At 34.7% G+C, this 12659-nt stretch overlaps 2 protein-coding genes across 6 annotated transcripts; one reads left to right on the forward strand and one right to left on the reverse strand.

Moving 5' to 3' along the window:
• Window positions 1–328: 328 nt before the first annotated feature.
• LOC110713218 (protein ENHANCED DISEASE RESISTANCE 2-like) lies at window positions 329–5028 on the forward strand. 5 transcript variants are annotated; one of them, XM_021891683.1, is made up of 10 exons: window positions 329–766; window positions 1557–1660; window positions 2338–2728; window positions 2989–3072; window positions 3182–3350; window positions 3648–3810; window positions 3889–4017; window positions 4124–4303; window positions 4503–4625; window positions 4833–5028. In XM_021891683.1, exons 3-10 carry the CDS (start codon window positions 2452–2454, stop codon window positions 4944–4946), a joined length of 1239 nt encoding a protein of 412 aa, XP_021747375.1. In that variant the 5' UTR covers window positions 329–766; window positions 1557–1660; window positions 2338–2451; the 3' UTR covers window positions 4947–5028. The 5 variants fall into 5 exon arrangements, with proteins under 5 accessions (XP_021747375.1, XP_021747369.1, XP_021747394.1 ...); XM_021891677.1 differs by lacking the exon at window positions 329–766 and having other exon boundaries at window positions 1283–1660; XM_021891702.1 differs by lacking the exon at window positions 329–766 and having other exon boundaries at window positions 1287–1660; window positions 3218–3350.
• A 1337-nt stretch (window positions 5029–6365) lies between these two features.
• Window positions 6366–12256, reverse strand: LOC110713207 (probable WRKY transcription factor 3). Its single transcript, XM_021891669.1, has 4 exons — window positions 11474–12256; window positions 9744–10447; window positions 9492–9650; window positions 6366–7053 (listed from the first exon to the last, which is right to left on the reverse strand). The coding sequence occupies exons 1-4, from the start codon at window positions 11903–11905 to the stop codon at window positions 6774–6776; spliced, it is 1575 nt and encodes a 524-aa protein (XP_021747361.1). The 5' UTR covers window positions 11906–12256; the 3' UTR covers window positions 6366–6773.
• Between the last annotated feature and the right edge of the window lie 403 nt (window positions 12257–12659).

The raw sequence follows: 12659 nt of genomic DNA on the forward strand, positions 1-12659 counted from the left end.
AGTTGATTATGGTTATCAAATAAATTTTTTTATTCTAAAATAGTAATTCAAAATAATTTAAAAACTTTGGACAAAACATGCATCGATTGATGTTATTTATTTCTAATTAATGTTAAAGAAGTGCATATCATATGCAACCATTTTGTTAGATATGTAGTCGATCGTTTGGATAAGTTGAATACGAAACATCTTTCATACAAACCACAAAACAATGTCAATGTATAATATTAACAATGGTAAAGTATTGACTAATACTACAATGCTCTCTCTATGTATATATTACGAAGTATTTCCAGGAGACAATGCATTGTAAAATTGAATCAAAGTATAATATTTGGAATTTTGGAAAATGGGTAACTAAATATAAGTAGTTAAAAAAAATATATATAATTAGTTAAAAAAAAATTAAGGAAGAGAGAAAATAGGGGGGAAGAATTTAAAAATGGAGGCGGGCAAGAAATGAGGGGTTCCGAATATAATGGATTGGAAGTTTTGACAGTTTGATTATTTTCCTACCTTTTTTTTATTATTATTATTTTTTTTTTTAATATCTCTTTATAATTTAACCTTCTTCATCCTTTATCTTTCTCTTCCTCTCTAAATTATCTTTTTATTTTTATCTTTTCTGTTTTGACTAGTGGGATAGGAGGAGGAGGGATTTGGGGTGCTACTCAAAATAATCAACTAAATTAGGGAAGAGTTGGAGGTGTTGAATTCCAACGGTGAGGTCGAGTCACCGGAATTCTTCGCTTCTTTCTCTCCTTAGGTTTGCATTATTCTCTCTTACTTTACTTTTATATTTGTATTGTGTTTTTTTTAACGTATCATTAAAATCAAGAAAAGTCGTACATATAGAATCGTATGTTATTAGAAAGGTATGTTTCATACATTATGTTTTAGATGGGTTACAATTTTACATAATTTCACTTCATGGTTTTGCATGTCACAAAATCTTGATAATTTAATAAAGAATCAATGAGGTTGCATTCCAAATTAATTCGCTAAATCAAAAATGACCACTAAACGATTCCATAGGTTGGCTTACTGAATTTCAACACAATAATTCACAAAGTATACATTCGTTAAATTGGTACCAAATAAAAAAAGGGTAAAGGACTTTTCAAAAATAATTTATGCGCAATTTATGACCTTTTAAAATAATAATTATAATAATTAACTTGTACCCACTTTATTATAAGATAATTTCAATATTTATTGGTTGGTCATCCAAAAGAAGAAACTTTATGGGTGAGTAAAAATGGCTTCTTTAATTTTTGTCAATATTTTTCACATTTTCTTGTCTTTTTCTTAACTTATTTTGATGTGGACATTTGAAAACTTAAGCTTATTTTTCTGTTACCTTTCTTTTTAGCAGAATATATTTGTTGCTATGCATTAATCATTAGCACCCTTAAATTCCCAGATTTCTTTCTCCTTATATATAGAGCAAAAAAAAAAAAAAAGCTCTAATTATGAGGATGATCCTTTAATTTTAGGACCAACAAAAAAATTCAGATTATTTATTTTTTCTTACTAAGTAATTTTTATTTTGATAGGGATTGTCGAAAAGCGGATACTAATTATTTGAAGTAAGATTACAAGGCTACCTTCAAAAGCCAGAGTTTTCTTTGATTATTAAGTCCCCTTGATGTTTCTTAAGGTAATTTTTTTTGGCAGTTTTATTGATTCATAAACGAAACGAAAGATTATCATTAATAAAAAGTCATACGGCACTTATTATGGTTTTATTGATTAGAATGTTGGTAAATTTTGATGTATGTACAAAGTTACTTTGTAGTGGTGACGATGATGATGTTTGGAATGAAAATGAAAGGACCACCAAAAATAAAAGAATTTTTGGAGGACTATCATTTTTTTTTTATTGTATTATTTAATAGAATTATTTTGCTGGCAATGTTTATTAGAGATCATAAAGGCAGACAAACTATGGTTTATATATGAATATGATGTTTCAGTGGAGCATTTTTTTAGCTGAAAGTGAGATGATCATGACATATATTGATATATGTAGCAAGGAAAAGAGGGAAGAATAGAATTTCCAAATTTGTAATGTGTTGTGCTTGGTATTTTTTTTTTTTCGAAAAATTGGTAAAAATTTATGTTAGGTATGGGTGTGTAAGCTTTTTCAGTAACAAATTTGAGAAATATTTGTCTCAATATTTTGTGCTAGGCTAGATTTGATGCCTCTTTTGCTGTTATATGTTCTGTCATAAAAAATCTGCATCAGAAATTATGACTGTTTTTCTGTTTTGTTAATTCTTGTGTATGAATGTTCTTCTAACTGGTATTATATCTTGTGTGTGTGTGTGATCATAGGTACTCAATTCCCTCAAGATTAGAACGTGTCATCGTGTTTGGTAGAAGTTTTCTTATTTCGGCGTCTCAGAATAGGAAAGCTATCATTGTTGTTGGGTTTTTCTAGCATAAAAGATGGGTGGGTGTGTTTCAACAACACACTCTAAAGTTGCTCCTCATAGGAAGAAGTATACTAGAAGATTGAGAAAATGTCGTGGAAAGTTGAGCTCTAACATGGGGGAGACTCCTATCAAAAGGAAATCATTTAGTGATACAGGAAGCCGCATCTCTGTGAGCGAGTTTGTACAAATTGACATTGATAAGGGAGGCACCACTACTTGCAGGAGATCTGAGGTCTCTAATAAATCATTCCATCTAACCCAAGTGCATTGGAACCACGTCGATGAAAATGGTATTTTTTCACTTCCCTGTCATCTGAGGTAAAAATTAAGTCTAAAAAAAACAAAAGTTCACAAAAATAGAGTAGTTTAGCAAGAATTTTTATAGAGTAGTTTTCATAAGAGCTACACGAGATTAAATGAATTCACAAAAATAAAAGGTTATCATAAGTTCTGAGAAATTTAGATAAGATTTTTTTAAGGTGAAAAGAACGAAGCCTAATCTAGATCAAGCATTGTTTATAATTTTATGATGGTATTCTGTGTTATGTAGGAATCTGTCAAGAAGAAGCATGGTATGACTCAGTGAGCATACTAGATTCTGAATCTGACGATGATTTTATCAGTGTTTTCGGAGGTTAGCAGGACCATTCATGTCAATATACTAGTTTGAACAACAGTTTCATATTTAGCATGGCATCTATTTTACTGATTATTGCATGATTATTGTTTACGGGGGGTGGTAGATGGAAATATTCTCAACATGTCAAACCTGTGGTCAGGTGCACACATGTTGCGTCCCCAAGCAGGACTTTCAATTCCATGTGCAAATGGTGATCAAAAGGCATTATCAGGAGGCTCTTGGTCTGCGATTTCACCCTCAGTTTTCAGGCTTAGAGGCGAAAATTACTTTAAGTGAGTTGATCTCTTTTACATGCACCTTCATTTGTATGTCCTCTTCTGCAGCAGGTCTTGTAAACAAGTACAATCACCACGAATTTCAAAATGTCACTTAAAACGACTCAGTCACATAAAAGTAATTTCCTTTGTGTGAAGTTGATATTTATGTGATCTGACCAGTTGTGACATTTATGAAATACGGGGTGACTTAAGTCTGCTGCGTACACTGCACAGATTACATTAGAAGTTTAAATGCACCTTTTAAGTTGATGTGAATATCTAATGACACAAAATGACATCTTTGACATGCAGAGACAAAATGAAAAATGTAGCACCAGGTTATTGTCCTTATACTCCCATTGGTGTAGATTTGTTCGCTTGCTCAGAGAAGATAAGCCACATTGCTCAGCACCTTGAGCTTCCCTCTGTTCAAGGGAACAGCAAATTGCCGCCACTATTGATTGTTAATATACAGGTTTGGCACTTTCCTCTTTCTGCATTTTTTTTGGGAATGGTCATTTTCTAATATTAATGTTTCTGTTTTTCTTCACAGATGCCTACTTACACTCCTTCAATGTTCCTAGGTGACATCGATGGTGAAGGTATAAGCCTTGTGCTGTATTTCAGGCTGTCTGACAATTTTGACCAAGACGTTCCATTAGATTTCGTAGACAGCATCAAGGTACTTGTTTGGCCTCTCTAAAGTACTAACAGGGAAACTCATGTAGCATTTACTATAATTACCTAGACAATTAGTTCTAAAGAGAGGACATGTTCTTACAATGCAGAGATTGGTGGATAATGATACTGAGAAGCTTAAATCAGTGGTTCCTTACCGAGAAAGACTTAAAATCTTGTCAGGGGTAGTAAATCCGGAGGATCTTCAGTTAAGTTCTACTGAAAAGAGACTTCTGAATGCTTATAAGGACAAACCAGTTCTGTCACGCCCTCAGCATGAATTTTTCAAGGTTCGACATCATCCTCTCCTTTATTGATAGATCATTATTTGCAGGGTTTCAATAATTAGAACTCGTAGTTGTTAATCTGTTATAGTTGAGGAGCACACTTTTTGATTATTTTGACAAATGTGTTATTTTTCAGTTTTCTAATGGTTGTGATTATTCTGCAATCTGCGTCTAATACTGCTCTTCTGCTTTTTTCATATAGGGACCTGACTATTTTGAGATCGACATAGATGTGCACCGATTCAGCTATGTGTCCAGGAAAGCATTAGAATCATTACGAGAACGATTGAAAGAAGGAATTCTTGATCTTGGTTTGACTATTCAGGTACAAAGATGCTATGTTTTCTGTAAAGAAAAAAACACATCTGACGTCTTGACTAGTCATGTCAGAATCTTCTTAGTCTTTCTGTTTCTAATGTCGTGATCTTATTCTTGATTTGCTTTCTTATGCCGTATTCTTTTAACACAAATATCTTATATGATGTACCAATAGCAACTGACAGCATTCTTCGATTAATCAATTGACTTTCAGGCTCAAAAACCAGAGGAATTACCAGAAAAGGTGCTGTGCTGCATGAGACTGAATAAACTCGATTTTGTAAATAGCGGCCAAATACCCACACTTATGACCCTCAATGATGATTAAATTAAAATTGAAAACAAGTTTAGTTTGCTGGGAAGCCTTTCAGAAATCACAATATGAAGACAGTTTACACATTCTTTGTATAGTTTGTATCTGTATACTTTCACAGTTCACAGTAATTTTTTAGTGAGTTAAGGAGAAGGGTAAAATATAATAAAATGGTAGGAGAATCTAATTCTTTTCTAGAAGTCCTTCCTTTATGAAGTCATCTCTCCTCACTCCCTGTCATTTAATCTTTGTTTAACTTCTCTTGAAGTCTAGGCACACCATCATTCTTCTGAGAGTTGTTGCTATCTTGTACAGCAGAAGCACACTGTAATTGCAGCGTAATTTTAGTATCATTGCATACTGATCATTCACAAAAGAAAACCTTTTTAGACTACCTTTTGGAAGGGCCTTGTATTAGGCAATTGGCAGGACAGTGAATGACAATGGCTGGTGTTGCGGCTGTTGCCCTTTTTGTTCATGGGCTCGAAGCCTCCGAGCCTCATAAGTACAAAATGGTTACTGCTGAACACACTGTGGTGCAGTCTTAATCATCTGAAAGACTGGACTAACCCGAAATTACATGATTCGATTAAAACAGACCTTACCTATATATATTGGCGGATCGTGCATTCATTTTATGGGAAAGCCATATTAATGTAATTGATATTTAATAACTATATCATATATGTGTAAATCAACCAATCATAACAAACATATTTATTTACTGTCAATTCCGACCACAAAATGTGTAGACCCTTCTAAAACCATGTTAAAGCTAACAATAGTTCTCATAAGCAGATCTGTGGTTCAGTTTAGGATCATAAAACTATTGTTCAAGACCCAGTACTTTCGAGTCAGGTTTCTGGTTGTGTCAAGTTTTGACAGGTCTATTACCCCATTATTATGCGGCATAACATATTATTGCACTTTTCTGATGCAAAATAGTCAAAATTGCAAGAGTTAACATCTTACCACACCCAAGTACTAGAAGTGTTACATCGTGCTTGGACTTTCAGCTGTTTGGAATGAATCTGAATACCAAATTGCAGTTTTGTTTCCAACTGCGCAGAATACAAAGAAAAGCCCTATAATGCCCAGATATACCCCCCATAAATCTCCAGAGAACAATTCTCTATATTCCCCTAAAATTTTCTAAACACTCCTGTTATATGCAGTTTTGGCTACTTACAAATCTCAGAGATTAACCTATCATTCTGGAATCCTGAAAACCACATATACCCAGCACCACCACAGCAGAAACAGTTGGTTTCAAGTAGTTCCCCAATTTTTATTTATGTTTTTTTTCAAAAAAAAAATCTATGGCTAAAACAAGCAGTATGAACCCTAAACAAAATTTTGTATTAGTGTAATTGCAATCATATACCTTTATGATTCATTGCTCAAGTCTCAAGATTTGGGTTTGTGAAATTTGAAGAAGAGGAACAAGAGGCAGTAACCCAATTTTTTTTATTTTTCCTATATAAATGAACAAGTGGTACAATTCTTTGTTTTCCCATGTACAAAAGAATACATGTCAAAAACTCAAAATAATTAGGTACTAGACTAGTGTACATAATCTACACATACAACAAAGTTATTAACAAATACAATAAAAACATAAATATTTCCCGGATATTTATGAGATTCTTGATTTCAAATTTTCAACAATGTTCTCTATCGCTTGTATACTTGGCTCTTTCCTGTGTGTATCAGTTGCAAGGTCCCTGGGCCAAGATAAAATTCTGGCCAAGCAGATTCAAAGAAAGAATAGAGTATCCAACATACTGACAGACATCTGTATCTGTATCTTGACTCTTAAATAATTTCTTTTGACACTTAAGTCTATGTAATTCTTTCTTCTTTTAACCTTAGAAGTGCTACAGGTTGTTGATGAGTATTTGTAAATTCTGTCTTACCAGCATAAGAATTGGTATTAACTGCTGAATTGTGTGGTCTCAGTTGTGATGAGCTGTTAGCTGTATTGTGGCTACTCATTCTAGCAGCTGGTACATCATGGTCATGCTTGCCTTCATAAGTTGTAATGACTGCTTTAGGGTCTGAGGCTGCACGTTCTACATGCTTACGCACATTGCATCCTGCATAAGTGCATTTATAATAACTCCTGTTGAGAAAGTACACATATGTCAGATGGATGTAGACTGTAAAACGAACGTAACTATTGCCAACTTCACTTTAGTGGTACATAAAATTGCATGCCAAATAGATTATAATACTACAGGAGTAACTAGAAACATGAATGGATATTATAAATTCTGTTACATTAAGGGCAATTCTACCCATAGATTCAAAGATGAACACCTTAATACCTTACACAACTACTGTTATTCAAAACTCGGATTCCCTTCTTGATTAGCCTGTTGCTAGGATCAGGCTTTCAGGACACCTATGCATGCACTTTTGGCAAACCCACCATTTTCTATATCTTTCTTGATGGTTTATCACACAGTGACACAGACATACTACCACAACTTAACAATTCTATGCAATCACAATACTAAAGACAATACAGAGTAAACGAAGATTACAGGGGAGAATGGTTTTGTTTGCATCATTGCACAATGCATGTACTATTGAATCTTCCTCAATTACATAGTATTAAATTTCAGAAAGGTTAATAATTGATAACTCTCAATTTTATATTGACAACCATCCATTTGAATTTTAACATCACACAAGACCATGACACTATGGAAGAGAATTTATAGCTTACAAACACAATAGAAAATCTCTGAAATGAAAAAAAAAATAATAATAAAAAATACAATTAGGATTTCGATAATTATTAGACAACAGCAATAATAATTTTACTTTTTTTTTTTTTTTTGGGGGGGGGGGGGGGAGTTAACAGAAACTTGATCCTCAAGGTTCCATGAAATTGAATTTTGGTTTCAGATTTTGACAGTACAGAAACCAACCAACAAATGCCATTTTGGCATCGTGCCCCTACCAAGATCAAAAGATCCCTAATGCAACTGATTAGCACACACCATCAGAAACCCATTAAAGGTTTCTGAAACATTGATCAGTTCTCAAAACTAATACATATTCCTTACATGATTAGGTCAGTTACCTATATCTTATCTTCCTAAAAGGCTCCGTGATAGCTAATACACAAAAGATAAGTTCAGAGGGAAACAAGGCAGTATATTGGTCAATACAATAGCAAAACCTCAAAACTCTTCAGAGCATCAAGTACCCTCTTTTCCAAATTTTGTCCTGTACTCCAGCCAGTTTGAGGAAACAACATTAGAAACTTGTATGCCTTTCCTACTCATGGCTCTTTTATCATGGGATCACATTTAAATTACAAAAACTAGTGTATACCTCAGGCGACGCCCCTGATTGTAATTTTGTAATTTTTTTTTTCTAATGATGAAAGTTTGATGTCATGACATGATAAGTAATTGCTTGATGTTTGAAGCAAAAACTCTTAAAAGTTAGTGAATTAAAATCAATCAATCAATCAAAGCCTTAATCCCATAAGTGGGAAGTTTGTGAATTGAAAAAAAAAATACACTTATACTAATATGATTTCTACCATGAATTGAGGTAAGCGAATGTCTATACTACTTGCTTGTTATTATTACAAAAAGTGTTGGAAATAAAAACTTGTTTAACTCTTTTAAAGAAATACTTTGTAAGACTTTATTATTTTCATTTTAGAACATTAAACATAAATATCAAATTGGAATGGTGGTTAAATTCTCACTTCACATTTGATTGGTCACATGTTCAATCCCTTGCAATAAATTGAAGGGTTGACATGCATTTGAAGTCTTCCTTAAGGTTAACAGCCTCACCCCAATGCCACATTGAGAACACAATAAGCAGCAATCACATGGAGTATTTAACTAGCATCCTGATTCCAAATCAGGGACCAACTTTCATATAGTTGCAAATATTGCAATACAGAGCATTCATAATTAAAAAGCTAAAAGTTATGTTTGAGACTAAAGGACAGCTATATACAACCACAGAGCTAGAAAGTGCCTTCAGTTAAAACTTCCACTAAACCTTAGCTATCTCCAATACAGTTATAAAGATGTAAGTTAAGCTTCAGCTATGGTGAAAGTGCAGAAGAAAGGGAAAAGGGTTATTCGCCAACTCATTAACAAGACAGCATATTCAAATGAATTATAGTGAAAGAGTTGTAATTAATACATGCTCCTTGAAGTGATGGCAAGCAGATATTATAACATATGCAGCTTAATATCATAATGTGAAAATTGCAAAAATATAATCTAGACAAAAACTTGCACCACAATGCACCAATTTATAAAGAGTTGTTTGGAAAGATGATTGATAACCTGTTGATTGTGCATCTGGATGGACTACCAATTGATATACTAGATTTATCAATCATCAAACAGGGAAGTTGAAAATAACAGATACTTGCCATACTTCACAATAAGTATCATCATGCACAAAAAGGATTCACTACCAAAAGCTCAAAATTGATAATGGAATAGTGTTGGCATTCGAAATGGTTTCTATATAGTGTATAGTCACCCATATATTAACCGAAGAAAATTCACTTGCCTTGGATATGGATTGCCTTTGACAACTTTCTGTCCATACTTGCGCCACCTATAACCATCATCCAGAAGATCAACTTCACTAGTTGTTTGAACAATAATTCTGGGTTCTGTAACTGTCCTATGTGAAGCTGCTTGCTCTGTAACTCGGACTTCAGTAATCCTTCACAAGCAAGATAAAAAGTCCAATCAGCACAAAATCAGAAGAAACCAAGGCATCAACAGTATATAAGTTCAATGCAGATACAATAAATACCTTCTCTTAGCATTAGGTTCATCTTCATCCCCTTCGGCTTCTCTAGTTCCACCATTGCCCACTTCCTCTTCATCACTAGATAATTGCTCTGTTGTAGCTTGGCTAGATTCTTGATCTCTTTTATGCAACGAGTAAGCCATACTGTCACTAGTGCTATTCAAGTTACTAGCTTGTGGCTGCGAAACAGATTCTGGGTTTCCTTGAGTTCCCAGATTTTCATTATTATTTCCACTGTCCTTTGACCGTTTTTGTGGTGGCTGATGATTGTGCTGACCCTTGTAGATAATCTCAGTCACTTGGCCATCAAGAGAACGCTCCACTTTTTTCTTGACAGGACAACCAGCGTGTGTGCATTTGTAATAACTTCGTGGATACTCACTTCCTTTGACTTGCTTCTGTCCATATTTCCTCCAGTTGTAGCCATCATCAGCAGGCTTATCAACAATGATTGATGAATATTGTGATCTTTGATCAGAGCCAGAAACTTGGGCTGACTCCTTAATATCTCTGGAATCATGTGCAGAAGATGTTATATTCTTTTGCATTGATGAATCGGGGGCAAAACCTGGGAATGGCTCTGATGCTGAAGGACCTAATGCTAATGAAGATTGAAAGCCACCTTGCATATGCAAATTAGCTTGGGCCTGCACAGCTTGTGCAGTAACCTGAGCTAATGCCTGCTGGTGAGACATCCCGAATGGGCCCTACAGACAAACATTCTATAATTAGAGGTACGGCTTCAAGTTTCAACCATATATGTCTTCTGTATTCCCTAGTAGAATCAAAACAGTTTGTCCATGAAAGAATAGTTGGTCAAAGCCTCAAAGGGACATAGACTCTTTCCCATGAGAGTTTTGATGAACGCAAATATACATGTAAGAAAATTGTTTTCTTTTAATGTGCAAAATGACCGCCACAAACTCTTTAGCATGAAAATTTTGTCAACCAAACACCGAATACTTTTTTATTGTGAAAATTGTGCTCATTTTTTTAACGGAGATCCATCTACTTCCTGTGCTAAAGGGTTATGAGGCCTCATAAAAAGAATCAAATGCTTTTCATTACAAACGACGACACACTTACAATCAAAAATTCAGCATGAACCAGTGTCTGAAACAGATTCATAATCACCTATAATTTCAACAACCATTATAAGTTGCAACATAATTCACAATGCCTCTTACAAACAAAAAGACATTATTTTTAAGGACCCACATATAAAAATCTTAGCAAGCAAGCTTCCTTAATGTACTACCACTGATTCTACCTCATTTCTTGCTCAAATTCCGATAATTTTCTGAGTAATACCTTGGCATTTTACCATAAATCACAAAAATTTCTTTCAACGGGAGGTAGTAATCCATCATAAAATTCATAAATATCAATTTTTTAAAAGAGCAAATCATTTACTTTCGCCCCATTCACCATTCCCAAAAATAAACAAACCCACCAACAAAATTCATCATCATTATCACTATCATATTCATGATCATAATCATTCCCTTCAATCCCCAACAAAAATAAATTTCATGATTACAGCTGTGTATCATCAGCTTTAAAGTTTAAACCCAAGTCCTCACTAAGTCAACTCTACATTTTGCTACCAAAAATCCATTTTTTTTTTGTTTTGAAAAATTACAAAATCAACAAATTATTACAACATATAAATAATAAAATCCAAAAAAAAAAAAAAAAACTATATCCAAAAAAGAAAAATTATAAGAACCAACCTGTCCCGGAAATAAACCAGGCGAATCGAGCAAAGTAGCCGGACTAATCCCAGGAGAAAGCATAAAAAACCCTCCACCTCCGGCGCCGCCTTGCTGTGACGGCGGTTGAGGCGGCGGAGAAATGACCAAAACGGAAGGGCGATTATCCTTAAACCGGAGCTGGTCCGGTTCAGAAGGCGGTCGAGGGGAAGCCATAGCACCAGCTAGAAGCTGAGAGAAGGAGCGGCAGTCGGAATCAGGATCGTTCTCGGAGAAGAAATTCGACACCAGTGTCATCGGGCCAGGGCTGAGCCCGATTCCTGACCCGGTGAACAACGACTCGATCCCGGCTCTAGAAGGTAGGGTTATCGTCGGGCGTTGCGATGACGACGACGTAGAAGGTGGCGCCGGCGGTGGTTTAGCTGAGGATGGTGCGTCTTTGTTATCCGCCATTTTTGTTAGTTCAATTATCTCTCCTCTTCTCGCAATTGCGCGGTTGTTTTTTTTTTTTTTTTTTCTCTTCTGAGCAGGTGCTGCAAGAAAAATTGAGAGAAAAGTTGAAGTGCCTTTTTATCAGTTTCGATTTATTTTGTTTAATAATAAAAATACTAAAATTTAGTTTCGACTTTTTGGGGGTTTTTTAAGCATATTTGTTTATTTATTATTTACCATACCAAAATAATGGAACATAAAATGATCAAGGAGTACTTTCGGAAAAAACAAATTTTGGATCAAGAAGTCGATGAGAAAACATTTAATACACAGTACGATACAACAATGTCCTTTTATTTGTAGAGTGTTTTACTTCTTTGATATCTTTTAACAAGATCGAGCATATTATCACAGACATACGCTACCTTCTTAGCAAATTTGGCAGCTGAAACATTCGGCATATTTATCAAGATGCAATTAGAGCGGCGGATTGGGTTGCTAATGTGGATCATTTAGTTATTGATAGTATGAACATTAGTCTTTGTAACAAGGGACTTGTTAAACATTGCCCGCGTTTTTCTACATAAAGCCCACATTTTTTAAAAAATTTGACATTCTTGCCCTTGTTTTAATTTTTACCGAAAACGAAATTTTCACTCACCAAAAATGTGGAGCAGGACTGGATCGCCGAGGGACACCGAAGAGCCCTCAACGTCGGCTAGATGCACCGGAGAGACGCCGTCGACGCCGGAAAACGAGGTACGAAGCCGTCTAA

Source organism: Chenopodium quinoa, unplaced genomic scaffold (assembly GCF_001683475.1).
Source record: "Chenopodium quinoa cultivar QQ74 unplaced genomic scaffold, ASM168347v1, whole genome shotgun sequence".
Taxonomy (NCBI): domain Eukaryota; kingdom Viridiplantae; phylum Streptophyta; class Magnoliopsida; order Caryophyllales; family Amaranthaceae; genus Chenopodium; species Chenopodium quinoa.

Excerpts from the sequence above, each read along its gene's own strand:
- LOC110713207 (XM_021891669.1), bottom strand. The coding sequence starts at position 11,905 with ATGGCGGATAACAAAGACGCACCATCCTCAGCTAAACCACCGCCGGCG. Across the intron at positions 10,448-11,473 it reads CTGGTTTATTTCCGGGACAG|GGCCCATTCGGGATGTCTCA; the intron begins GTTGGTTCTTAT and ends GTTTGTCTGTAG. Across the intron at positions 7,054-9,491 it reads AAAGGCAATCCATATCCAAG|GAGTTATTATAAATGCACTT; the intron begins GCAAGTGAATTT and ends CTTTCTCAACAG.
- LOC110713218 (XM_021891683.1), top strand. The coding sequence starts at position 2,452 with ATGGGTGGGTGTGTTTCAACAACACACTCTAAAGTTGCTCCTCATAGG. Across the intron at positions 2,729-2,988 it reads GAACCACGTCGATGAAAATG|GAATCTGTCAAGAAGAAGCA; the intron begins GTATTTTTTCAC and ends TGTGTTATGTAG. Across the intron at positions 4,304-4,502 it reads CTCAGCATGAATTTTTCAAG|GGACCTGACTATTTTGAGAT; the intron begins GTTCGACATCAT and ends TTTTTCATATAG.